The sequence below is a fragment of the Silurus aristotelis genome (assembly GCF_946808225.1).
Source record: "Silurus aristotelis genome assembly, chromosome: 14".
In the NCBI taxonomy this organism is placed as follows: domain Eukaryota; kingdom Metazoa; phylum Chordata; class Actinopteri; order Siluriformes; family Siluridae; genus Silurus; species Silurus aristotelis.
In genome coordinates, this window is record NC_139587.1 from 7,578,223 (window position 1) to 7,605,832 (window position 27,610).

General features: G+C 38.3%; 3 protein-coding genes across 7 annotated transcripts in view; 1 reads left to right on the forward strand and 2 right to left on the reverse strand.

Moving 5' to 3' along the window:
• The window catches only part of polr1a (RNA polymerase I subunit A), a 20,869-nt gene extending 17,082 nt beyond the window's left edge, over positions 1-3,787 (reverse strand). Inside the window, exons 1-2 of one of the 2 annotated variants that reach the window (XM_083559903.1) lie at positions 3,381-3,787; positions 967-1,171 (exon numbers count right to left, since the gene is read on the reverse strand). In XM_083559903.1, the coding sequence (XP_083416029.1) occupies positions 967-1,171; positions 3,381-3,457 (282 nt within the window). In that variant the 5' untranslated portion in view covers positions 3,458-3,787. The remainder of the gene's footprint in view (positions 1-966; positions 1,172-3,380) is intronic. The other variant, XM_083559902.1, reaches the window with a different exon arrangement.
• On the forward strand, positions 3,779-14,323 carry ptcd3 (pentatricopeptide repeat domain 3). Its single transcript, XM_083559904.1, has 24 exons — positions 3,779-3,901; positions 4,297-4,349; positions 5,029-5,068; positions 5,772-5,817; positions 5,919-5,987; positions 6,172-6,276; positions 6,937-7,060; positions 7,233-7,342; positions 7,448-7,524; positions 7,657-7,744; positions 7,834-7,894; positions 8,202-8,284; positions 8,420-8,564; positions 9,891-9,941; positions 10,073-10,162; positions 10,292-10,320; positions 10,418-10,524; positions 10,615-10,693; positions 10,771-10,861; positions 10,985-11,070; positions 12,083-12,231; positions 13,837-13,878; positions 13,970-14,128; positions 14,222-14,323. The coding sequence occupies exons 1-24, from the start codon at positions 3,813-3,815 to the stop codon at positions 14,259-14,261; spliced, it is 2,013 nt and encodes a 670-aa protein (XP_083416030.1). The 5' UTR covers positions 3,779-3,812; the 3' UTR covers positions 14,262-14,323.
• Positions 14,324-16,157: 1,834 nt separating this feature from the next.
• Positions 16,158-27,286, reverse strand: immt (inner membrane protein, mitochondrial (mitofilin)). 4 transcript variants are annotated; one of them, XM_083559991.1, is made up of 14 exons: positions 27,073-27,286; positions 25,935-26,008; positions 25,602-25,788; positions 25,366-25,510; positions 24,622-24,753; positions 24,232-24,345; positions 23,526-23,659; positions 22,179-22,282; positions 21,876-22,011; positions 21,536-21,665; positions 21,097-21,320; positions 20,749-20,880; positions 19,841-19,970; positions 16,158-17,218 (listed from the first exon to the last, which is right to left on the reverse strand). In XM_083559991.1, exons 1-14 carry the CDS (start codon positions 27,112-27,114, stop codon positions 16,611-16,613), a joined length of 2,292 nt encoding a protein of 763 aa, XP_083416117.1. In that variant the 5' UTR covers positions 27,115-27,286; the 3' UTR covers positions 16,158-16,610. The 4 variants fall into 4 exon arrangements, with proteins under 4 accessions (XP_083416117.1, XP_083416118.1, XP_083416119.1 ...); XM_083559992.1 differs by having other exon boundaries at positions 21,097-21,317; positions 27,073-27,268; XM_083559993.1 differs by lacking the exon at positions 24,622-24,753 and having other exon boundaries at positions 27,073-27,283.
• Between the last annotated feature and the right edge of the window lie 324 nt (positions 27,287-27,610).

The window sequence follows — 27,610 nt, forward strand, 5'->3', positions numbered from 1 at the left end:
TATATATATATATATATATATATATATATATATATATATATATATATATATATATATATATATGAATAATACATTATATATACATACACGTCTATTTAAATTTTAAAGAGCAAGTCAGATGCAAAAGTAGTATGGAAACTCTCCTTAGGATATGATCTGAAATGAAAACGCTTGATAGGAATCAATGTGAAAAGTGAACCTACTATATTCTTTTCTGGATTAATCTGAATAGGGTAAAATAGTTTTAAATAACTGTACACTATCAATAGAACAAAGTGTGTTGCAAGGGTTTGGAGCGTAAGTATATGAAAGAAAGTCCTGGGAGTAGCTCATGAACGTGTCACTTCAATATCCAAAAAACATCTGCTGTTCTGATGTCAAAAGTGTATCTTGAAGATTTTCGCATATTTTGGTGGTTATTATTAAAATAGCACCCACAATGCAGCTCTCCTAACTAATATTATAAACAGTACTGCACAAACGTTTTACGCACCCTGGTTTATAGTATTGAATGCTGCATAAAAATGTATTTCAGAAAAGTAAAAGACATTATGAACCACTTAAAAAAAAAACAAACAAAAAAAAACAAAACAAAACAAAAAAAACATGAATCCTGCTGAGTTGGAAGAAAAAAGTGAGATAGTCTAATTTTTCACAGGAAATTCCCCCAGATTTCATTTTTACCACCTTATTTATTTCATACTTGTGTGTAAAAAAAAAAACCTAAACAAAAACACTTTTTTTTAAACCAAATTAAAATTTACTTTTGTTTCATTTAACTGCTCTTTATAGTATTATTTATGCAAAACTTTTCATTCTGTTATTTTTTGTTCAGGCCCAATAATCTCTAGTATGCATTATACTACAATGAACAATGATATAATATAATAAATCTGTACTAAGAGGGTCTGTGAAATGTATTTTATAGTCCCAAAATTACACAAAGCAAAATTTATCAAATCTTACATCAAATAAAAAAGGGTTGTAGACAGGCAGGTGCAAGTCAACATGCCCAAAGTGTCCTGGGCAGTTGTTGAAGTTCTGCATGCAGGTGGTGCAGATTTCTTTAAGGTCAGCTGGACCCAGTGACAGATCGTAGAGTCCGTTAGGTGCGGGGTTACCAACATTGTCCAGGAGCAGAGGATTGGTGACACTTTTGACACTCAACTTCCTATGTAAGGGGAAAGAAAATATCACAACACAAAATTACAACTGAGGAGCTTTTTATTTATTTATATATTTTTTAAAACAATGTAGACAGTGCAAAAGATCTTCCTCTGCTTTCATACGGTCAGATCAGAAACATGTTTCTTCAAAGTAGTACAAAACAAACCCATTATACGTGCTACAATAATGTAGCAAAGCATGTAATTAACCTGTGATTAAAATGAATTACTATCTTCTAATGAAGTAAATTGGCAAAAGCTTTTATAACAAGTGATCCTACAGTAATGCAGACGCTTTATGTCCATTTCGCCATTACCACTATGTGTTCGTTATTGAATAACCAAACATCTAAGAAGTCATCGAATCCTATTACTGGTGGCATGTAGAGGAGGATCACCTCATCTAAGCAGTTGTCTGATTTAAATGAAAAACTCATGATACAGCCAGAACATTATCATCAGCTGTTTGTGGCCTTCAGTGAGCACAATATGTGTTCTGAGACAACCGACTATACCACAGAAACCAAGTATTCCTAATACCAAAGGACTTTTATCTGCAGCAGCAGAATCAGGCTAGATCCTAACTGTGATTGAGTGTGAAGCATGCATTTTGAATTGTTTCCTAAACAAACACTTTCCACTTTATTAGGAACATACAGGAATAACAGTTGTCTAATCAGCCAATTATGTACATCAGGGGTCTTCAACCACCAGGCTGTGGACCGGTAATGGACAGCACAAGAATAATTACAATTGTTTACATTTTGATCACTTCACAGTTTTTTTTTCTCTCTAAGTATTGTTAAATAAAGATTCCACTGATTCTGGATTAATGTGGGATGAGTTACATCTTAATCATAAATGTAATGACTGAATTAGGTAATGTTTAGCAGTAATATAATATGCACCCTCTTGTGTGGTCCATGAAAAAATTGTCTTGCATGAAACTGGTCCATCGCCACAAAAAAGTCAGGAACCACTGATGTACGTAACGCAGAAAATAATGCAAATGCACGATAAAGGCCTCAGAAAGCGTTTAAGTCCAATATCAAGAAAAGTGATTTTGATCGCTGGCATAGGTGTTGGTAATAGAAGGGCTGGTTTGAGAGTTTTCCACACACAATACACTCTACTTTCCTTTGGATGCTCTAAGAGGCCATTACATTTTTTCTTCCTTTCTTACGATCACCATATCATAACAAATGTTTTCTTAAAATTACAACTTAATCGTCCACGATGCATAATACATTGCCTCTTAGGACTTTTCCCACAAAATGGTGCAGCAAAGAAAAACATTGTGTAATCAACAGTTCTGTAGGTGAACACAATTTCCTTCTTCATAAAAAGGGATCAGAGGAAAATATCCACACTGATTTGAGCAGCAAGGAAAACTAAAGTAATAATCGTTCTCAAACATCCACAATACACTCAAGTGCATAGGCTTCAAGAGTATTAGATCACACCAGGTTCCTCTCCTGTCACCAAGAACCCGAGATCATCATGGGCGCCCAAACCGGACTATATTTCTTCGACTCCACTGATCTCTCCCACTATGAAGGAGACAGGAGCCTCGGCTCCACTGATCTCTCCCACTATGAAGGAGACAGGAGCCTCGGCTCCACTGATCTCTCCCACTATGAAGGAGACAAGAAGCCTCGGCTCCACTCATCTCTCCCACTATGGAGGAGACAAGGAGCCTCGGCTCCACTCATCTCTCCCACTATGAAGGAGACAGGAGCCTCGGCTCCACTCATCTCTCCCACTATGAAGGAGACAGGAGCCTCGGCTCCACTCATCTCTCCCACTATGAAGGAGATAGGAGCCTACAGAGCCTCCATGCAACAGGATGTTTTGCTTTTCACACGATCACCGTGTGGAACCTCCAGATGTTTAAGAAGTCAGCAACAAAGACACTTTTGACCTGTATTTGGTTTTCAATCTGCAATCTGATGCTACTACACGACTGATTAGATGACCTGCTTGAATGTAAAGTTTATGTCTAGGTGTTTCTAATGAAATGCTGGTTAGACGTCCTGTCTTTCAGAGAACAGCAAAGCATAAAGGATTTCCTCTCAATCAATGTTAATCTTGTTTTTTTAACTTTTTGAGAAATCAGCTGTCAATCAAATCCACGTGTCCACGACAACACACAGCAAATCAGCACTGCATGCTAGGCCAGTGTAGCGTGTGTTTTTGATGTTTATGTGGTGTTACCTTATTTCCGTGGAGGAGTACATGCCAAACGACATGCCCTCCAACCTCCTCCATGGCGTCTCCTTGGAAAAATGCATTTTTCTTCTTCTCTTTTTAAAATCAATGCACAATTACACACTTTCTCCGAAGCGCATCCTTAAGCGTCTTAGCTTAGCTTCAACTTCACATGGGTACACCTAAGGGAACTCCAGCACGTGGGTCGATATGGACTGAACCAAGTACAAGCACAGGAGGGTGGCGTCAAAACTTTTTATGATATTGTATGTATTATTACACCGACGATAAACCTTCAAATAAAATACTATTTAAAACAATCCTGGGATACGATTATAGCAGGAATAAATGCAGAACGAGAAAAAAGTCTTTCACTGGACGACCGTGAAAGTGAAAGTGGTATATTCCTGTCCAGAATGCACTTCGATTTTGGCAAAAATGGCGGCCTCCTGTTCGCACCTAGGGCGTCAAATCGCCAAGACTGGACGTCTGTTTAATAAAAGCTTAAAGGAACCGTGGCATGGAAGGTAAATTGAAGGCATGGTAGTAGTGTTTCTTTTATTCTCTCATCAAATCGTGTTTTCTGCTGAAGCTCCATGTCATGCCTGCGATGTGTGCACTGATGCTCATTGGAAGGATGGAGGTCATGTCTTAAACCTAATCTCAAACGCACTATATATACTATATATAGTGCAATATATATATATATATACTGTCTTAAACCTAATCTCAAACGCACTATATCTATATAGTGCAATATATTTGCAAAATTAATCCTTACAGCTATTTAATTTAGCTATATAGTATCTCTATAGTATCGAATATTTGCTATAGATAATTACCAAGTTCACAATACTACCTCTTTCTTATGTGACTAATTCTGGTTTGTTTTGTTTTGTTTTTGATTTGTTAAATGCAATAGATATTTTGGACTCAGCTCTGCTTTTTGCCAGGAACCTGGAGCTGCATTGTCAGGTTAGTTCGAGAGATTAAAATCTTTTCATAATAAGGTGGGATTAGTCTATTAAAAAAAGCATAATCTTTAAAGAAACCCAAAGTCCACCCTGAAGTGTTTTGTATATAAATATTTGTGATGTACATAATAGTTCTCCTGATCAATTGTTGATCTGTGCAATTTTTTAAATTTTATTTTCATGAGTATGTGCAGCAGTGTGTGTGCTGTTCTAACATCTCTAAAATCAACATAATTGATGTTTTGTTCGCTCACAAAAATAAGATTGCAACAGCTTCTTGAGATTCTAAGATTGCAACACTTATTACAGGCATGATATAATTTAGGGCAGCAGTATTACTTAAACTGGATTCAAATCTGGAAGCATTATGAACAAGTTAACAAATAGCATTAGGGGTGATGCAGAAAACAGTTGATCGAAGTAAAAATTGCCTAACATGTTGATAATGTAGTTTAAACAGAAACCTTAAACTCGAATGAATCATTAATTTAATGAATTTTAGTAGCTCTTTGAAGCCATTTTTGAAGATGTTATGCTAATTGTAATCCTCAGTTGAGTGATGCTTTTGCTTTGTATGGTACTTTTAGACATGTGGACTAGTTCTTTAAATCTATTAATGAGGTTCTTATGCACAAAACGTTCAAAAGTGTTTGCGTCTCATCGTTTTTGCCATTTTTCAGGCTCGCAAGAGGAAATTGTGATTCCAAGGAAGAAAACATGGTAAGGCAACCGGTCATTAACCTTCAACCATATGACTGGATTGTTGCATGTCTCAGTTTTCAGTTGTCACTCGTTCGCTCTTTCACTAATCACCATATAGTATATAGTGGTTGAGTTCATTATTATACTGAAGGACGAAGGAAAAGAAACTGAGCGACTGAATTCCGACACTGACAAATATCATATGTCAGCACTGTTGAATGATCAATTCTGCTTGGTCAAAAGATGTCAATTAATTTTCAGTATAAAAAGTATACAGTATATTTTCTCTCATAACAGTTAAAATGTGGGGAATTATCGGTAGATGCGCTACACAATATAAGGTTATTAATAAACAAATATATTTAATTAAACAGAAATGTCGAAACTGTGAATAACTTTCGTATTTAATGTATTTAACATTTATGAAACATTATGGTCTCCAGTGTGGGTATTTTCTATATGATCAGTAAGATTTCTACCTGAAAGTCTTTTAGTATGGATGTTCTTGTTTCTCAGATAACAGTTTGTAAATGCTTTATAGCTGCTTTAACGTCATTTATAGCAAGAATTGTCTCGCAACAATGAATAAAAAAGGAATAATATTTCCACTCAGGACATGCGATTTTTAAACCTTGGGGTTCACATCTCCAGTTCACATTGCGCTGCATCACTGCATGACATGATTATAGTTTCACATGCATATTTTTCTTTTTCCCAAAAGGAGTAAAGAAGCTGTATTGCAGGCTCTAGCATCCACTGTGAACAGGGTATGTCAAAGCGTTTCTTCTTTTACCTGTGCTAAAAATGCTTAAATAGCAAACCTTAACTTTTAATGAATGCTATAAATAACTGCATGTTTGTTTTGCAGGACCCCACTGCCTCTCATTACATGTTTCAGGATGATTCCTATCTCGCCCCAAGAACATCTGGAGAGTTTGTGAGTGTTCAGTCAGCATTCTAGTAAATACAGATATCAGTGGGTAATGAATAATATTGCATTTTTACTTGTGCTTTTGAAGAAACACATTAAGTTGTATTAAACAAAAAGCTTGACTATGTACAAGAAATGTTTTACCATTTTACAGGTAAACACCACTTTGTTTCTTTTGTTTCTTCCACAGAGACTGTATTCTTTGTCTCAGGAATCCGGCCGAAATGCAGCTAAGTATTTCATCAACGCATACCCCAAGTACTTCCAGAAGGACTTCGCGGAACCCCATATTCCAGTGAGTACTGTGTACCTCACGGATCACTTGAAATAAGCTTAAAACAGTGGTTAGCACTGAATTTCATTAATTTTAGTAGCTCTTTGAAGCCATTTTTGAAGATCTTGTGCCAATTGTAATCCTCAGTTGAGTAATGCTTTTGCTTGGTATGGAGGTTACACTAAAGTGCTTGGGAAATTCTAGTGCTTTTATAGCAGCCTGATGCTACAATTCAGATTGTTTTTTGTTTTTTTTTCTTATTTACAGTGCATCAGGAAAGTATTCATAGCGCTTTACTTTTTTCACATTGTTGAGGAAAATAATGAATTTAAATTCATTTTGGAATAAAGCTGTAACATAGCAAAATGTGGAAAAAGTGAAGGGCTGTGAATACTTTCTGGATGCACTGTATCTTCACTCAGTAACCCATAATGACAAAATGAAAACAGAATTCTAGAAATGTCTGTAAATTAAAAAAAAAAAAAAAAATGTAAAGCCTTCATCCAAAAAAGTTACTGTTACTGCCTAAGGTGACCGGTAATTCAATATAATGAAAAGTAATACTGTTAAATTATCCAGTTTGTTGCATATAAACAAATGGTGCAAGCATGTGTTCCTCAAAAAAAAACATAAAAGTAGTTATTCATTCATTCATTCATTTATTTATTTAATCTTTGACAGTGTTTAATGCCAGACACGGTGGAGCTACAAATAGAAGAGTTGTGCGAGGATGCTCTTGTGGAGCGTATTAGGCTGAGAAAAGTCAAGGCTGCTGTGGACATGTATGATCAACTGCTACAGGCAGGTAGGAGGATCTCTCAAAAACAGGATCTCCCACAGCATCAGTTCATTTTATTATAGTTTCAAGATATGTGTCAAGTGTTGTATGAGACCTTAGTTTATACAGCACTTCAGTGTCTGAGCTCAAATATTTGCCTGAACAACCATCCTGTACTTAGCTGATGAATTTTTCACAGGCACTCCCATATCACTGGATCTGACCAATGACCTGCTGGACCTGATTTGTTTGTATGGAGATCGGGATCCAGCACAAGAAGATTCCCCAGAACAGACAACTGACGAAATTGTAATGAACAATCAATTACCTATCATGAAATTGAGGATTGGTAGCAGAAGTGTCATATAAATTACATGTAGGTTTAGTAAGAGTTTGTCTTCTGATTCGTAATAGAGAGAGGAGCAAGATGATTCAAAGAGGAGAAAGGGAAGACCACGAAGGGCCTCTGAGCTACTGACCATTGTATGGAGGTGAGTTGCTAGACATCCTGGACTTCACACCAGTGGGTAAACTGATATTCAGAAGTGTATTAACAGGTTTTCTCTTGCGAAATAATTGAGCAGAAGGCCATAATAGAGCCCATCCTTTTTTTCTACCAACAGGGAGAACAATAATGCGCAGAGGATCTTTAACACAATGGCAGAACGGAACAGTCGGTCGTACAGCGCGCTCATTAGGGGCATGGTGAAGGTGTGGGTTACAGTCTTTTAGTTTTTTTTACTTTTAATATTTTTACAATAAAATACTGTATAAATACATATTTAGTTATGCATTCACAGTATGGAGCTTACTCCAAGGCTTTTGACATGTACACAGACTTGCTGAACAACAGACTGACTGGTAGGAATCTTTTTTATTTGTTTATGCACTAGTGTTTAGTTCCTCTCATAGGTGTTTCTATAATTTAGCCATAGCATTTCAGATTAATTTTTTTTTTAATATCCTGTTATGCTGTATTAAAGACTACTAAGTAAAAATAATGATTTTCCTCTTCAAATCAAACGCAAGTTAAAAACAATGTCTGTGTAAAAGCAAATGTACAGAAGGACGTTACAAGTAAAAAGCGTTGGCTTTTAAAATAAAATAAGTCAAATAATTATTTATACCAAGTTATTTAATGTAAACAAATTATCCTTTTTCCTTGTAGCTGAGGTGCACACCTTCAATGCGCTTATCATCGCTGCTGCTGAAGTAAAGGACAAATACACAGACAAATGGGACATGATTGTTGTAAGTTAAATAGGCTTGTTTTATTTCTTGTAAATGCAGCTTGCATAAGTGCAGGGGTTTACAGTGTGTGTGTGTGTGTGTGTGTGTGTGTGTGTGTGTGTGTGTGTGTGTGTGTGTGTGTGTGTGTGTGTGTAGGACCTTCTGAAGCAGATGGCTCAACAGAAGGTTAAGCCCAACCTGCTGACATTTAACTCCGTGCTGAAGGCACTGCGTCGGTGCGGCTCATTGGCCAGAACACAGGCCTTCCCCGTCCTCAATGAAATGAAGGCCCTCGGCATCGGTTTGTATTCTCGCACCCACACAGGAAATCGAAGGGATTTATCTGGTCAGGAATTTTCAGACTACACAGAGCATTTCAAAGATTTGTTTGAAAATTGGATTGAAATAAAAATGTATTCCATTCAAACAAAATGTATGCATTTGAATCTGAATTACACTCATTTTATTCTGCCAAATATAACATCAGGAACATCAGGAAAGTTCTACACTGTCATATCACCTAAACTTGGGAACAGGACATTTTCTTAAGTTGAGACAAATGCTTTGTTTTATTTTGTTTTATTTATTTAGCTGCAATCTTTTTTTACAGTTCATACTTAGTGTGAACCTTCAGCCTGTCTATGCTGAAATTTGGAGGTCTTCCGATTAATTTTACAGATAGCTAGGCGGGATCGTACTTGCCAAAACTCGATTAATCTACAGATTAATCTATACTGGATAAAAAAATTGTTAAATAACACTCCATGTAAAAAAGTAGAAATTTTTACATTTAAAAAAAGCAGTACTGAATCATTAAAATGTGCTAAAGGAAATGATTATGAATATAATAAGTAAAAATAAAAGACTGAACCAAAAGTAACACTCTCAATAAATAAAAACAATTACAAGAAAAAGACACTTCAAATAAACAGCACGTGTTGTCAGTGATTCATCTCTAGAGGCCGTGCTCATACTGTATATAACACAACCTGGAAAAACTATCGATATTGATTTGTTTTGATAATTCCGGCAAAAAAACTATCGGTGGTGATCTGCTGAAATGTATATTTGTGTTCTGTTGAATCCTGGCAAAAAATACTGAAGAACAAATTCTCATATAGAATATTTTTATGTATGCCAAATACAAAAGGATTGGGTGTTCTAGTACCTTTTAGAGGGGAATGAATATGCTCACTAACTTAGTAGTCACATATTCACCCCAGTGTACAAAGCAATGACATTATAAAGATAAGAACCATGTGATGAGAACCATTCCTTTCCCAATTTATGGGTCACATGGTTTAGAGGAACACGAAAAGGAGCAGAAGATTCCCTGAGCAGTGGTTCTGTAGGTGGAATGGCCAATTCTGTTTGAGCTGACAGGAAGGGTTGACTCAAATGACCATTCTTTACACTTGTGCTGAGTAGAAAAACATCTCAGAATGCACAACATTCAGAGTCCTGTTCTTCATCAAATGCTTTTATGATCACCATTGACGTAAATAGTGTTAATTCAGCTCGCATTTAACCTGTCCCTATTTATAATACATGAGCTATTTGTAATTAATTAATGTTTCATTGTGTTGCTCTTACACATAGAGAATGTGTTTTACTTTCTTCCAATTAGGGCCCAGTTTGGCCACCTATGACCATATCCTTGGGATCTTTTATAAATCGGGTAAGTAGATTATTTTTGTTCCGATTACTAGTATTATTAGAATTTTGTCATTTGTATGTCTGTATGTCACTGATACATTGACATATAAACATGAACTATATGTCTGAAATGATTCTTTTCCTGCCATGCAGCCAGATCAGCCCAAGGACACACTGAGATCCTACAGGAAGTGTTAAATGAGATGTCAGGAAAGAGCTTTACACCCCAGGACCCAGATGATGGTATAAACAAAGCTAGCGATTTTTTTTCCCCCCCTGCTTCAATAATTTACCAGACAATACGATATTGTTTTTTTCTCTGCAACGTTGAGGTGAAGAAATGGGTAAAATGTTACAACCATTCTTTTGCAGTGCAATTCTTCCTGAATGCGATGAGAGTTGTAAGTGCACTTTTAATTGTTTCCTATTTCTTACATCCTGACATTATTACTTGGCTAAAATCGAATGATCTGAAGTCTGTCTCCTCTCACTCTGCAGTGCCTGGACAATAAGGATATTGAACAAGCTTACAGAGTGCACCACTTGCTAGGAGTGGGGGACAACTGGCAACTTTTGGGGGATTCCTATCAGCAGAGTATCTACTAGTGAGTCCGACTACACAGAAGTGACTCAGTATATTAGGTTTTGTAATTTAGTTATTTTGTCCCTTCAATCCTTTAATCTCGTTCTTCCAGTGGACGCTTCTTTAACCTGCTGTGTATGATGGAGCACATCGACGTGGTGCTAAAGTGGTACCGAGAGTTCGTTCCCTCTGTGAGTAACGACGCACAAAGTCAAATAAAATGCTAATCTTTGACCAGTCCTGATTTTGTCAATGCTCTTGTATGCAGCTTTATTACCCCAATGCTCAAGCAATAAAAGATTTGCTCCAGGCATTAGACACAGACAACAGATTAGACCTGATTCCTCAAATATGGAAAGGTGTGTATACTACTGAAATATTTTCAATAGGCTTATATACAGCTGTTGTGTCATATATGTTGATGAGTATATAAGTAAAGGAAATTTTTCTTTCCAATAATTTTGTGTATTGTTGTTCGCAAGATATGAAACAGCTGGGACATGACAATAAGACTGACCTGTTGGAGCAGATCCTTTCTCTTATGGCCCGGGAGAAACAAAGTCCTGAGGTAAAACAGGAAGAGGAAAAGAAAAAAACCTTTTTTTTATATTTATATAATTTTCTATAACCTTTCCTTGGACATACAGTAAGTAACTGGTGGGAGTCATCCAGTCATCCCTGTCCTGGACTATTTCTAAAGATCTGAAATAGTATGTCTGCTGATATAGTATGCTGCAAATATCTCGACATCGCTATTGATACATCACATTGTTTATGTAAAGTGCTCCAGAAATTCATTATACGCATTATTAAACACATATTATGGTAAATTACCATGTGCGCCTCCTAGACTATGCAGATAAAGGAATCATTTTCCAGGCTGTTATGTGGTTTATTTGCATCCATGTTAGTTTACCCACAATGCCATAGTCCCATTGGCAACTCTAACTGAACATGTGACATGTTACAAATTTCGCTTAAAGAACCCTTAACTTTAAACATGTAATAAAGGGTACATTATAGATATTGGTTACTAACATCACATTCATACATTTAATCACATTTGTGTGTAAAATTACATTGCATACGTTTATAACAGATACCTAAATACACACCTCCATGAAAACACGTCTTTTAACAATTACAGCTACTGGTATGAGTTAAGTATTGGCTAGGATCACTATAAGTGCAGGGGAGCGAGGGTGTGGTCTTTCCCACCCACAGAGCAATGGGCAGGTTTGCTTTAGCTGGATGTGAAAATGTTCAAACCGGAGTGTATGTTATGAACGTGAAGTGTTTACATGGCAGCAATGTTAACTTTTGCTTGCACAAAACAGTTTTGTTGATCAGTATTTTTCCAGATTGAACAGATTAGGTTTGGATCCAGTTTTACAACCCTGATTGTTGTGTTGTTTGTTTTTTTTTTTTAGCTCAAATTGCACTATAGGAGCAATTCAATCTTTACTAGAAAGATGATGCTCTCCATTCAGTAACTGAACTTAGGAATAATAACTGTACAAACAGCACTGTGGTCTAGAATTCAAATAACCTTCAAATAATCCTTTATATATATTTTGCAGATTCAACAATCATTTGCAGAGTGTGCTCTGGATGTAAAGAGACTGTACATGCAGACTGACCGTGGCAGAGTGCCACTCAGCTGGTCAGCAAATTCCATTAGCAGCATCACCTCCATTCTGCTGGCAGCTGAAAGGATACAGGAAGCTGGGTAAGAACTGCACTGCGAAAAAACCTCTACACAGTGGCTTGGGTAATAATGCTTCATATACCGTGACGTAATAGATTTAAAGATTCTCTGTGGGATGCTTTAAACTTTGAGATGTTTATATAATCCAAGATTCGACACTAGAATGACTACTCAAATAAGCCTGAAGTGAAACCGGTGTATTTGTTGAATTTGTGTTTCATGTATTCAAAGAATATTGAATAATTATGTATTAAAAATGTGATTATTATAAAACATTTAATATTAATTACCTTTATGGCATTTGACAGATGCCCTTATCGAGAGTTAATTGAAACTCTCATTTATACCACAGATCAGTTGAATCTATATTACTGCAGCAGTGGTGGCTTGGGGATTTGTGCTCACGAGCTTCCCATCAGAATTCCAGAATCTTGACTATTGAGCTACCACTGATTCGTTAACGAATAATTTATCTCATCAGCTTGTCTTTGTACATCTTTGGTAACCGGACAGTGTACACTTCCAGACTCAGCTCTGCAAACTCGAAGACAGCGGCGGTGCATAAGCTAAAAACCCACTGGAGGTTTTTATTCCTCATTCTAAAAAACTACGGTGCCGAAGCACGTGATTTTCATTCATGCGGTACATTTCCTGGTCCTCTGTTGAGAGCCAAGATGCAGAAAGACGAGCCGATGAGGTTATCGAAGACAAACGTCTGGACTGTTTGCAAGACCTCCATAATCCACAAACGCAGAAATTCTTGTCACTTATAAAACACACACGTAAATGCAACGGGAAAGTAAAGATTGTTGAAATTGCCCTGATCCTCTTCAAGGGTTACAAGGCTCATATAAAGAAGGGTAGCTTTGGAAAGGTTCCTTGAAGACATGTGACTCCTGTGAGGAGTAAGGGCTCAGAGTTATACCCACACAACTTTATTGATTAGTTGGGTACAATGATGTGGATTGCATCTTTTGAGAGATTGGGTAGGTAGGGAGGTATATGGTATGATAGGTGGAGTGAGGGAGGACACGCTCTTTGTGCATCTGTAAATAATTTTCCAAATGTATATTTTTCTCCCCATTTCAGTATTAATGGTTGTGTATTACAGAATGGTGTAGATTTTAATATTTAATCCCAAATAAAAGCAATTCAAGACATATACTTATGCAAGCCCTGGTAAATGCTAAATATTTAAACGAGGATGTGTGCGCTCCGATATAGAAAGATCATCTTTTTTCGGATTTTCCTGTCACCACAGTAAATCATTAGTCTCCATACCAACCTGTCCTCTACATCTGCGTCTTTTAAACCAACCACCCGCATGTCTTCACTCACCACATCCATAAACCTCCTCCTTGGTCTTCCTCTTTTCCTCCTGCCCTGCAGCTCCACCCTCAGCATTCTTCTAGCGACATACCCATCCTACGCACATGACCAAATCATCTTAATCTCACATCTTGTCTCCAAAACATCTTACCTGCACGGTCCCTCTAAGCTAATTTCCTGTCCAGCATTTTAAACTCTGCCACGTCCAGCTCCGCCTTCTCTTTTTGTCAAAGCTTCAAATAGGAATGATGATACAGGATGAAAAAATGCACCTGTTTTTTTTTTCTTTCTCCCCAGAGAAATGCTGAACGTCTTCAAAACCACCAACAGAATTCCATCGTAAGTTTGTCTGCTGTTCCTAGATTGTTTTCATTTTTTTGTTATCCGTCGGCCAAACCTTGCACCTATTTTTCCTTGCCTGTCTTCACAGCGATGACCTGATGAATGAGTTTTTTGCCTGTATAAAGACACACAATGACGCTCAGCAGGCTGTCGAGCTGGTCCAAATCTCTGCTAGTTTCTGCCTGCCCGTCACCCCACATCTCATTGAGAGAGCGCAGCAGGAGTTTGAGCTAACCGATGAGCAAAGGTGAGTCTTAATTATTTTAATATGAATACAGTTTAAATGCATAAAATGAAATGATTGAAATCTGTTTCCATTTCTTTGCCTTTTCACTTGCAGGATGCTGTTATCAGATCTGGAGTCTTCCACAAACGAGTGATTATAATGGATGTAATTTATCAAATGTGTCTTTACAATAATAAAACTGCAAATGTAAGCAAAGTTTGCCTTTAATTTGGTGATGATCTGCATCATAAAAACTATGAAAGCATCTATTGAATTGTTTGTAGAATACTTTTAGTAGTTTGTAGATTTATGGTTAAAAATGAGTGACTTCTAATTAGGGACTTCCAAAGTCAGGCACTCTTTATCTAAGCCTTAGATTCTAAGATGGATGATGTAATTCTGACAATTAAACTACATGTGTAAGTTTCCCAAATTCCCCAAGACGTCCAGATTGACACATCATGGAACTTATGTACCTTAGCAATGTACAGTAAGTAAACCTAATCAATCGCTAGGGGTCGGGTCTTCAGCCAAGTGAGAAACTACAAGATGTTTTTATTCTTAAACTCGAGAACCATTAATGTCAATGTGGACTATAATAAATATAAATAGTATAAACTAGAGGTCGAGGGTTGATTGCTGGAACTATTAGCAAAAATCCATAGTTTTTGTTCTTACTGGAGTGGCTGAGAAGGTCCTCTGTCATTACAAGAGTGGCCTCTAGAGGCGAATTACTGACACCACATGCTGTTTTTACACGTGAGACTACGTGCTGCACGGAGAGAGCATTATATTTATGATTTATTAATTATTTATTATTCATATTTAATTTAGAAAATTTTCATGATTCAGTACTGTATTTCAGTGTTGTGTATGCTTTAATAAACATTAAATCGGTTAATCGGCTATCGGCAAGTACGATCCAACTTAGCTATCGGTATCAGTAAAATCCACTATCGGTCGACCTCTAGTATAAACTAATATAAACTGTTACAATGACTGGGGGCTCCAATCAAAAGTTTTGTATTCATTTACCTATCAATGAACATTGGGTATTGTCAATAATGATAGGACTATAATGAATGGACATTTGGTGTCACCCAGATGAGGATGGGTTCTTTTTGGATTCTAGTTCCTCTCAATGGTTCATCTTTTGGAATTATTTCTTTGCCACTATCAGCACTGGCTTGCTCATAAAAGAACAACTTTTTCTTTCGCCGCAGCTGGTTGACAAACTTAGCAGCCAGCTCAAGGTCACCACGTTCCATGCTGTAGGTGGCATAAGCGAGCAGCTTGAAAGGGTCGAGATTTTCTGGAGCCAGCTTGCTTGGAGGCATCTCTTGTTCCTTCTTTAAAAAGCAGGATGGATTGCAAGTAGGACAGGAAGTACTGGTACAGGTGCGTCTCGTCAATTAGCGCCACGTGACGAACTACTCGACAGACTTCATAAAAGTGGGCACGCAGTGAGGCCTCACTGTAGACACAACGCTTTATTGACTCCTCAAGCAGGGCTGATGTCAACACCTGGGCGAACTCGTCCTGTGCACAACTTTCTGTAATGGTGAGCACAGCGCCCTCTAGAGTCCATCGGCTTCTCCCATTAGGGGTCGCCACAGAGGATCATTAGTCTCCATACTCCCGTCCTCTACATCTGCCTCTGTTTATTAAATAACTTAAAGGGGCTCATTTCTGATGCCGAATTGTATATTTTTTTATTTTTGTAAAACTGTTTCAGGACATTCAAAACTATATATATATATATATATATATATATTTTTTTTTTACCTATGGAAAGGAATACCTTTACTACCTTGTGGACTTCATAGTGCAGGTTTATACTGGATTGAAATCACAGATCAAATGCATCAGTTTCTACAGTTAGAAGCAAAAGAAGAAGAATATAATTATCTATCTATCCATCCATCCATCCAAAATATGTGCGCGCACTGTTTTTTTTTTTTTGGTGACTATGCTGAAATTACTAAATGTCCAACCAGCCACACTTCTAAGCAAACATGATACGAAAGAGGGAGCAAATGAAACGATCGTTAACATCCTTGATTTATTAACTTTCAGTACTGTTGGACAGAATCATAGCCATAGCATGACAAAAATGGATTTGACCATTTTTAAAAGCCTGAATAATAACCAATAAGGATACTGAACCTGAAGCTTCAAATCGCCAACTGGTGAACAAACAAGGTTCTGACTGTGGTACTGACCCGAAGGCCCATCTGTCTGCTATACACTCAAAATTTAAACAGTGAAAGACAGTGTCCTTAAGAGATCTTTACCTAGAGAGATTATGATTACAGATGTTAAGTGACAGGCCATTATTTCTGGACAAAGCCTTCTTGCAAAAGTGCTTAATAAAAAAAAATAAAACAAACAAACAAAAAAAAACCCTGGTGTATAAATTAATCTGAGGAGGGTGGGTTGCTGTTAGCAGCAGATGGGCACCAGTCCTCATTAGTTAATTCAACTTTTCCCCCCAGTGTGTGATTTAAGGAGCCTGTGTGGTACCTAATCCTACTGCATTGGCATAAGCTGACAGCAAACTGACCACCTGTTTGGTCTCCAGAGTGAGCCGGGCTTCTGTGAGCCAGTCCTGAGCCACACGTCGTGCCTCCCCGCGCAGCTGGTTGACAAACTTAGCAGCCAGCTCAAGGTCACCGCGTTCCATGCTGTAGGTGGCATAAGCGAGCAGCTTGAAAGGGTCGAGATTTTCTGGAGCCAGCTTGCTTGGAGGCACCTCTTGTTCCTTCTCAAAAAGCAGGATAGATTGCAAGTAGGACAGGAAGTACTGGTACAGACTGTTGTGCGCCTCGTCAATTAGTGCCACGCGGCGAACTAGCCGACGGACTTCATAGAAGCGAGCACGCAGTGAGGCCTCACTGTAGACTCCACGCTTTATTGACTCCTCGGGCAGGGCTGAAGTCAATGCCTGGGCGAACTCGTCCTGTGCGCAACTTTCTTTAATGGTGAGCACAGCGCCCTCTAAAGGCTCAGAGGGTGCATCCACCACTGCAGGCTGCATTGCATAATTTAGAGCCTCTACAGATAACCACAGCTGGTGAGCCTTACGAGCTTCCTCCTCAGCAACTACATGACCTGTAGGAGAAGGACAGATGGTCATTTATGTAGAAAAATGAAGTTATTGTCTTTTTGCCGTTGCATATTGGCCCTGAAGTCTGTACATTTAATGCCACTTTGAATGTGTATAAAGTAAAATAACTATGTACAATATGTACTTATAATATAATAAAATATAATCAGCCCAAATTCTAAATAAAGTTGGTGAAAAATGTCTAATGCATTTTTTTTTATTCACAATAGAACATAAAAAATGTTTAAACTGAAAAGTTCCCATTTCAAGGAAAAAAACCAAGCCAATTTTCAATAAATTTGCATGGGGGCAACAAAAGGTTTGAAAAGCAACTTGGACTGAAAAACTTTTGAAAGAACAATTTGCAAATAATTAGTTTGTTAACAAGATTGCGTATAAAAACGAGTATCTTAGAGTCTCTCAGAAGTAAAAATGAGCAGGGGTTCACAAATCTGTGAAAAACTGTCTACAAGTTGTAGAATGATTTCAGAATAAAGTTCCTCAACATCAAATTGTGAAGACTTTGAAGATCCCCGCGTCTACAGGGACTGTGCAAGGGTGCACTGCATGAAAAAATAGGCATGATTCTGTAATGGAAATCATTGCATGGTCTTAGACATGTCCAGAAATCACTGTCTGTGTACAAAGTTCACTGTGCCATCTACAAATGTAGGTTAAAGCTCCACCGTGAAAAGAAGACGACACATGTGACAATGATCCGGAAGTAACTGTTCCCGGCTAAAGCTCATTTAATATCTTCTCTGGGCCAAAGCTCATTTAAAATGCACTAAGTCGAAGTGGAAATAATATACACTTCTTTTTCTTCTTCTTCTTTCGGCTTCTCCCATTAGGGGTCGCCACAGTGGATCATCCGTTTCCATACCCCCCCTGTCCTCTACATCTGCCGCTTTCAAACAAACTGCCTGCATGTCTTCCCAAACCACATCCTTAAACCTCCTCCTTGCCATTCCACATTTCCTCCTTCCTGGTGGCTCCATTCTCAGCATTCTCCTACGATATACCCCATGTCCCTCCACATGTCCAAACTATCTCAATCTCGCCTCCCTCACCTTGTCTTCAAAAAGTCCTACAAACGTCCTAAAAGCTGTCCCTCTAATAAACTCATTTCTAATCCTGTTCATCCTTGTCACTCACACTGAAAATCTTCAGCTCTGCTACCTCCAGCTCCACCTCCTGTCTTTTACTCAATGCCACTGTCTCTAATCCATACAACATCGCAGGTCTCACCACAGTCATATAAACTTTCACTTTCACTCTTGCAGATACTCTATCACAAATCACTCGTCACTCTTCTCCACCCACTTCACCCTGCCTGCACTCTTTTCTTTACTTCTCTAACACACTCTCCATTACTTTGCACTGTTGACCCCAGGTACCTGAACTCCTCCACCTTCACCACCTCTTCTCCCTGCAACCGCATCACTCCACTGCCCTCCCTCTCATTCACACACATGTACTCTGTCTTTCTCCTACTGACTTTCATTCCCCTTCTCTCCAGCGTGTACCTCCACCCCTCCAGGCTCTTCTCAACCTGCTCCCTACTCTCACCACAAATAACAATATCAAACATCATTGTCCAGGGAGACTCCTGTCTGACCTCGTCCATCAACCTGTCCATCACCACTTCAAACAGGAAAGATCTCTTTGCTGACCCTTGATGCCGTTTAAACCTTGAACCAGTCTGTCCTACTCCACACTTCACTGCTGTCACACTGTCCTCATACATGTCCTGCACCACACTCACATACTTCTCTGACACACCTGACTTCCTCATACAACACCACAACTCCCCTGTCTGACCTCTTCCCTGAACCTTACACTACAGTCTTCCTCCTTCAGTTTCCACCATGTAATTTTTCTTTTAGTCCTCACTCTCCTCCTCTTCTTCTTCACCCCCAAAGCCATCCTACAGACCACCATCCGAAGCTGTCTAGCTACACTGTCCCCTGCCAACACCTTACAGTCTCCAATCTCCTTCAGGTTGCATTTCCTACATAAAACATAGTCCACCTGTGTGCACCTTCCTCCTCTCTTATACGTCACCCTATGATCCTCCTTCTTCTAAATATACACCTTCGTACTAAAGAGGAAGGAGACCATCCGACTTATCATTAGGGCTCCTTTTAAAATGTCTGCATCTCTGATGGTATGGGGGTACATTAGTGCTTATTTTTTCACATTTGGAAAGCTTTAACACATGGAAATGCCTTACATGTTACGACAATGCTAAACCACATACTGCATCTATTGCAAAACAAAAAAATTAATAATAATAATAATAATATGATAAATAAGATGACCCTGGCTACAATCCTCTCTGACAAAAATGGACAACATTTCTCTCCCAAAACACCAGCAGCTGTTCTTTAAAATGACATTTTGGTTTATAATATAGATCTGAAATATGGGAGATTTGCAAATCATTCTGTTTTTGTTTACAGTTAATATGTTTCCCCAACTTTAAAAACAAATTGGGATTGTAGTTAGAATGAACCCGATTTAAAATGAGCCATTCTACAAGGCAAATAATAACAAGCTCACAATAGCTGCAACAAAAGGCTTAATTTAAAAACCAGCATGAACAAGAAGTGCAAAGCAGGACTCACTGTCAATGGCTTCCTCTATGCCCTTGAGCCTGGCATAGGCAGAGTTCATGTCCAGAGTGAAGGAGTCCAGCTGCTCCTGGGTCAAACGGCGGTAGCTCATCTCCTGCTCCATCAGCTTACTGCTCAGAGTCTACACAAGAAAGCAGTTTTAGACCAACAACAGTAGCTTGATGCACTGTCTAAATCCTTTTATGAAATTTGGCCCATCCAATTACAGACTATTTACATGATTGATATGCAAGATACAGATTTATTCTAATCTCCCAATAATTATGTATATAATGCTTTTTTCAGACTTTGAAATGAATAGAAAGGTTGTACAGATTCATTCATCAGTGCACAAGTACAGACACAAGGCAGTGAAACACAGCTTTGCATCTTCTAGTAACTATCGTTAATATTGTTGTTTAACACTAGATCTTTAAATATGAAAGCTCCAGATCAAAAGTGAAAGGCTGCATGATAATCTGCTAAATATGTAAAACATATTTCTGTACAACATTAGTTGTAATACTATTTTTATTAATGACTGTCATGTTAACAAAGGCATATCTTTGAAATGTTAATGTTTTAAAAAAAAGAATTAAATTCATATGAAATAAATATGACACTCAAATGTGTAATCACACTGACTATAGCCCAGTTTATCTAGTGATCAAGAGCTTGTTTGGCTTGATGAAATTTAAGGACTCAGTGCACCCAAGTTAATATAACCTAATATCAGCCTTATTTGGATTAATTATTTATTCGTTAAAAAAGTCAACATTTTGTAGTCATGATTCAAATACTGTACAATATTCATGACACTGAACTCTCAATTACACTAAGGCTCAAGAAATATTCACGTTTTGACAGTTAGCAGAGATGTTGTTCTTAACCTAGAATGTGTGTGTGTGTGTGTCTCTCACCTCCTGGGCCTCCTCCCGCAGCTCATGTTCTTGTACTTTCAGTACATCGCGTAGGTGGTCCGTGTGTGCAGCTGCTTGTCTGCGCAGCTGAGTTCTCATTTCTGCCTCCATCACCTCCCGGATTTCATGCACCTGCAACACACACACACTGCTACATTGCAATCAAGCCTAAATAAGTCTTTAGCTACAACAAAGTCTACATGTACAAAGTGAAATCTGCTCATTTATAAGCTACATAATCACTGCAATAGCAGCTGCAAGGGTTTTCTAACATATATACATATTATATATATATATATACACAAAAAAAAAATATTTTTATAGTCTCCACTGCCCTTAACCACTTACTTTCTTCTCCTGCTCGAGTCTTATTTCCTCATTGTGGTGTTCCAATGCAGTGGCCACAGCCTGAGACACAGATTTCTGGTGCTCCTGCTTCTGCTGCTCCAGAGCCGTTTCAATGCGGATCTGCTCACGCACCCGCTGCTCAGCCAGTTCGCGGTTTAGCTGGTCGATGCGTCGGTGAGCGTGGGCAATCAACGCGTTTAGATCATCAGCACTCAGCTTTCCTGCTTTGGGTGTGAGGAACATATGAAGAGGGAAAACATTTTTTATTCCTGATAATTAAAAGAATAAAACATAAAAGCAACTCAGGGTTTTTTTTTTGGCAGCTAATACACTTTAAGGATTTCTGAATAAGAACATTTGAGGATTAGGTCTAGATCAGGATTGTAAACTAGACTTTAAAACGTGTGAGCTGTAGAGAATTTCGAGTATCGCTGCTTACTGAGTCCTTTCCAGTTGGACTGGACTTCAGGCGTGATGTTGCCGAGCTCTTTCTGGAACTGAGCCTTGGCCTCCTTCACCAGCTCACTGTACTGAGACACAATCTTTGCCTCAGACTGAGCTGAATGCACCTGGACAAAGTTGGACATGGAGATTATAATAAACTTGTGCAGTCTCTCTTCAATTTAAGCAAATATTCCAAACAATACATAGCAAAACAAAAGAAAATGTGTGCGAATCTTAGATAAACTTGATATATTACTGAATTTATTTGTATGTGAACTGGTAAAAATAATTTCTCCCCCTTTAAGTACATTAGTCAATTAGATGACAATACATACTTTGGTTACAACTTTGTCCAGATCCACAATCATACTGTGCAGATTTTGCTCTGCAGCCAGAATCTGGGGTCTGGCAGCATCAATCTTTGTTTCCTTAGTGCTGTTGATTACAGCTCGGAGCTTCTCAAGCTGTTTTCTAATTACAAACACACAAAATGGGCATAAATCTACAGTAATCATAACAGAGATGATGGCTTCACTATATATTTATTAATGCATTTTATACCAAACATATTTGTTGCTAAATTAAATGTCATTAAATAAAGTATTCCTTTAGGTCAGCCATCTAGAAGTTGACCTTACTTGGCTCCGAGAAGGGCCTCTTCGGCCTGGTCCACAGCGTGTGTGCGCTGACTGAGTGCATCCTCCAAATCTTTCCACTGAGCCGACTTTTTATTGGGAGAATCCTGACAATCAAATACAGTTACACGGTAGAAGTCAATACAGGAGAGTTTAAAACACTTGTGCAGTCCGTGTACACAACTTGATTGCATTTTTTTTACGGTTGAATCTGCACTTAATCATACAACAGGGTTTTTGGGGTCTTTTTAAGACCATTAAGGATGAAATGTAAGACTTATCATAACATCAAAAAACACAAATAAGTTGTGGCAAAAAATTTTTTTTCTTCAAGCCAAGTACTCTAAACACTTCCCCATAGATCAAAATAAAAAAATGTTTACGTTTGTGGTACAATCCAAGAGAGATTCGCAACAATCACAGACAGCTGATTGGTTGTTGCATGTTGGCCTTATTTATAGTCTTAATACAGGTAGTCCTCTACCTACTATGGAGATACGTTACGACGACGATCGTAAGTCAAAAATGGTACTATGACTGTGACAGCCTTTCCTGCTTCATGCTGATTGTAATTTTTTAAATTCTGCTCTAAACTGATGGCTTTCCTCTTCTCCCACTACAAGCAGGAGACATTTTTGGGCGCTTGAAAAGACACGCTTTTATCACTAAAATTGCTGTTTGAAACCGCACACTGAGACAACTTTACTCCGTCGACCGCTAACGAGAGTGGGGCATCTCACAGGGCGAGAGATACGCTCATCCCAGCTGCGCATCCAACGTATCGTACATCGTACGCTGCTGCCTGTTGCGCAAAACTGTAAATATTTTTACAATTCTGTCCTATCGCTATAGTCAATGTAAGATCATAAAATCTTAAGTTGAACCATCGTAACTCGGAAAAAAAAAACTACAACAACAGACAAAACTAACAAAAACATAAAAAAGTGCTGCTGGAGCAGTTCAATGAGCATTAAAAGTAGCGTTATATGGACATCGACAAACTAAGACCTGTTGAAAAATCTTTAAGACCTAGAACAGCGAATTTAAGACTTTTCAAGGCCTAAAATTACTATTTTTAAATGTAAGAATATTTAAGACCCTGCGGAAACCATGTACAAGCATGTCACGTGATAAAATTGCGTACAAAATGTACGTATAACGTAAGGCACTATAGGTTTTAAGTAAAAAAAAAAAAAAAAAAGGGTTAGATTTAACAGAGATCGTTATATAAAAAAAAATAAAAATTAAAAATTAAATGTTGCAGTTTAGGATATCAACAGTAAGGAAATATATGTCCTAAATAATACAGAATACAAGCATGACAGTGGAATATACGGAATGAAGGCTCACGTCTGTGTCCATGACTTCTTTGAGTTTCTGTGTGTGTGCGTTGATTGCAAGGAGAGCTGCCTCCTGGGCTCCGATGGCATGTAGGGTCAGCTTGGCAGAGGCTCCCAGGGCCTCCTCCAGCCCAAGTGATAAAGCTGTGTATATATATATATATATATATATGTATAAACATCATTACAAATCAACCCCTATTTTCCTGAGGTGATTCCTTAAATGCCGAGCAAAGTGTGATTGTATGAGTAGAACACAAATAAAAAAGAAATTTCAAAAAAGATAAATAAATGCTTTTTTAAAAAATACCTTCCCATATGGTATATGCTTGTATACAAGGGGGTTTTGGTGTAAAATAGCTCTACGCTCATGAAAATATAATTTGACATGCAATAAATATGTGCGTTTTCATTATTCATATTAATTTGTATAAATATTTGCTTAAATTAGCTTCAGAAAAGCACTGTAAAAGGTTTAAAGATGCCATCATCGGCTCTTCAAATGTTATGTCCCAGCTATTTTTTTATGCTCAAATATTTTAAATCATTTGTATTTTTAAATGAATTTTAATTTTTGAGTTATTTAAATAGGGTCACTGGCCCAAAAAGTATATTATATTGGTATAAATAAAATATTATTCATGCTCAGACTAATTCATTTAAGGGTGTAAAACAGGAGTGCGAGTTTCTCCAGCATGTCAGAAAAGTCTTCCTACCAGTCAGAGCATCCTGTTCAACCTGGTCCTGCTGAGCCAAGCGTGCAGCTACTTCCTCCACAGGCCGCTCTTTCAGTGTCGCTTCATGGTGAGCACACTCGTGACATTCTTCAGCTAAAACACATGTAAAACACACAGATATCAACACACATTTTATATCGTTTCTGTACATTCACCCCTTCACTAAATCACATGACACCCAATAAGCTAAAATGCACTTAACCAGCCCGAGAAGATTTCAGGTCTTAGAATTAGCAATGTGAGTCAAGGTTAAGATTGTTTTACAGCAAAAAAATAATGCTACTGTGGGTTAGTAGTGAACAATATATAAACAGTTAAAGTGCAATGTAAGCAGTGTGGATATGGCAGGCATCAGTGGCGCATTCTAACCTGCCCTAGGCTCTGTCGGAGAGAGATTTGATGCTTGGGGCACAGTGGTTGGCTCACTGCTGGTGGCCGGTGCAGGAACAGTCTGCACCTCACTGATAGCTGATATGATATGGGCTGCCTCAGCTGAGGCCTCTGCAACAACAGCAGAACTCGCATCAGGATGGCCATAAAAACGTTAATGCGAATGATGACCGAAACTGCTGAGTCACAAGCTCCTAACTGTGCGTGTAATCTCTGGGCATGTCAAAGTGTACTATAATAAAAATAAATAAAAGCTGTCTTCTTTTTGGAAATTTAGTTATGAACAGACTCTTTTCCAAACAACCTAATAACAGAACAAATCTTCATCATAATAACATTTAAACCTTAATCTTTTTTTACTGATATAGTATTACATATAAATCCAAATATTTTGTTTTAACTTTAAGGAGCATTGATAGCCCAGTAAACAAATGAGCAAAAACAAGACTGCATAACCCTTAGGTGGAACAAATTCAATGGTCGAATATTCTTTCCTATATGTTGTATTTTCAGCCTCCAGTCATCTTATTTTGGTTGTATAAACATAAAAAAAAAAAAAGACCAAATAACATGAGAATATATGGATTACAGAATTTAAATAAAACCTAAACTGATAAGTATTTGTTACTCAAAAGTAACAAATCTACATTTGAATAAACTTCAACACAAAAACACTTGAGCAGAATCTTTTAAATACTGCTGTATAGACACTCAAACACTCACCCCCCAGAGTCTGCAATGACTGCGCCGGAGTCTCCTCTACAGCAGGAGCAGGCGCTGATTCAAGCTGCTTTTCTTTAGCTTTTGGCTGCTTTGAGTCTTTCGAAGCTTCAGACACAGACGATATCTGCAGTGGTTCAACCTTTGCCTAACATACAAATGTAACCTTGACTTCTGTAACACTACCTTATATAAAAATAAAAACAAGACAAGACTGAAAGTATAAGTTTGGTTCTTACCGATTTCTTTGGCAAAGGTGGAGGTGGAGAGGGGCCGATTATCAGCTCGAACAGCTTGTCTGAATAGGGTACACTCTTTTCGATATTTGTTCTGAATTTGGGGTCCCATTTAGCGTATAGGATTGTACCCCCCAGACCTCCGGAGACCGTCAGAAGACCGGCAGCCACAATCTTACCCGTGGCAGACCTGCGGTACACAAATATGAAACAAAAACAGTTTTGTAAAAAAAAACACATGACCGCGTGTAAAACATTTGCATTCATCGCACGTATTGCAGTTTACATATTGGTAATTGGTCTTAAAAATGTTTTTTTATGAATTGTAATGTTTACCCAGAGCTTCCGGCTGAGGTGTAGCGACGGCAATGTTGCCGAGGGTGGACGGCAATGTTTTCACACAGACATTTCTGAAGACAAAAAGAAAGAAATCCACAGGAGAGTGAGTGAACAGCTTATTTTGTTCAAACTAAACCTTTTTAATCCAGGTTTCCTCAAATTTTTTAATGATCGATTTAGGTAATATTTGAGGACTGGAATTTTCGGGTATCAAAAAGTGTGAACAACAAACCACATTATTTAAGTAAACACTAAAATCATTTGAACATAAAAGCTGTTGTATGTACCTAACTAGTCCATTCACACTCTTTAATATTTACATATAAAAGGACCTTAAATTAATCTCATTCATACAACCAAGCAGTGGGGTTCATGGCCTTGCTCAGGTGCCCAAGTGGTGCAGTTTGGTGTGGCTGGTATTTAAACACAAACACCTCGGAACCAAAGTTCAAGTACCACCCTTCCTTTCTCTTAGATGCTGCTCAAAATTTGCAGAAAATTAAAAACTTTGAAACAGACTTTATATTTGTGCATGAAGAAAAGGTCCATGCCCAGTATTGCCAAGCTGCCCCCCTTGGGCCCCTGAGCAAGGCCCTTAATCCTCTACATGTAACAAGTAAAAATCCTCTTCCTTTATGTTTTCTTTCTAAATTCTGCAGCCTTTTTGAACACATGATTCACATGAATGTATGGCGGAAATCATGAATCACACAATCCCCGCCCACACCTACGCCATGTAGTATACGAGTTTACAATTAGCTGGGTTTATGCGGCCCCGCCTCGTGATCTCACGTTTCATTTGCTCGCCGATCTGTCAGTCAACTTTACAAGCCCCGCCCCCGTAACTTAGCGTACGCTCTTTACGTAAACTTGCGTTTCACTGCAAAAATATTACCGGCTGCCAGCTACATCTTCGGCTAATAATTAAATAATACATTGTGGTGATTCAGAGGTGCCGTGTGTATGCTGTTGTATTCGGGAAAAAAAATTGACTGTAAAAATGAACGCACAAAACTGAAATACGCTCAAGGACATTCTGCGCACAGGCGCAGGCCTGGTTCTGTGGGTCACTGAATGACCGTTCTCGTCAAATCTAGCACGCTAGCTAAAGCCAGTGGATATGTGGAAAGCTTACCCGGGCCGCTGTGTTTGCACCTTTCCAGCAGACACGCAGCATTGTAGCTATTCCTCCTTTTGCGTTTTGGTTTCAAGAAATAGGAGGACAACCCTGCTTAGCAAAACATCCTAAAAAAGTGCTCACAGCTCGATAGCAGTTTCCCCGCACACGCACTGTAGATTCCGCCCGTTCCGCCGAGTGACGGACACTGCGCATGCGCACTAACGGCGGCGAAAAGTTTCCCGGAGTCACGTCATTTAGGAAAGCGTGACAAAGCGTGGATGTCTCCGACGTGCCAAAAGACAACGAAACTAATCTTTTATTTTAGTTGTTCATTCTTGGACTATAGCTTGGATTAATCGCTGTTTGAAGCTTATTCACACTAATTTAACATGTCTAATGCACCTACTTCATGCAGGTATTAAAACATGCCAATCATGAGACAGCAGCATACTGAGAAAAATAAAAACCATGCATTACACTTCTGTCAAACAAGAACAAGAAGCTACCATGGGCATCTACTGGTGTAAAACTGAAACAGGACATGGTGATTAAT

What these genes read in the sequence shown, in the direction of transcription:
- ptcd3 (XM_083559904.1), top strand. Translation starts at nt 3,813, where the DNA reads ATGGCGGCCTCCTGTTCGCACCTAGGGCGTCAAATCGCCAAGACTGGA. An exon ending in GGGAGAAACAAAGTCCTGAG is followed by an intron (nt 11,071 to 12,082) that starts GTAAAACAGGAA and finishes TATATTTTGCAG; the next exon opens with ATTCAACAATCATTTGCAGA. An exon ending in GAGCTAACCGATGAGCAAAG is followed by an intron (nt 14,129 to 14,221) that starts GTGAGTCTTAAT and finishes TTTCACTTGCAG; the next exon opens with GATGCTGTTATCAGATCTGG.
- immt (XM_083559991.1), bottom strand. Translation starts at nt 27,114, where the DNA reads ATGCTGCGTGTCTGCTGGAAAGGTGCAAACACAGCGGCCCGG. An exon ending in CACCTTTGCCAAAGAAATCG is followed by an intron (nt 25,511 to 25,601) that starts GTAAGAACCAAA and finishes TTTGTATGTTAG; the next exon opens with GCAAAGGTTGAACCACTGCA. An exon ending in TGGACAAAGTTGTAACCAAA is followed by an intron (nt 21,666 to 21,875) that starts GTATGTATTGTC and finishes AACTTTGTCCAG; the next exon opens with GTGCATTCAGCTCAGTCTGA.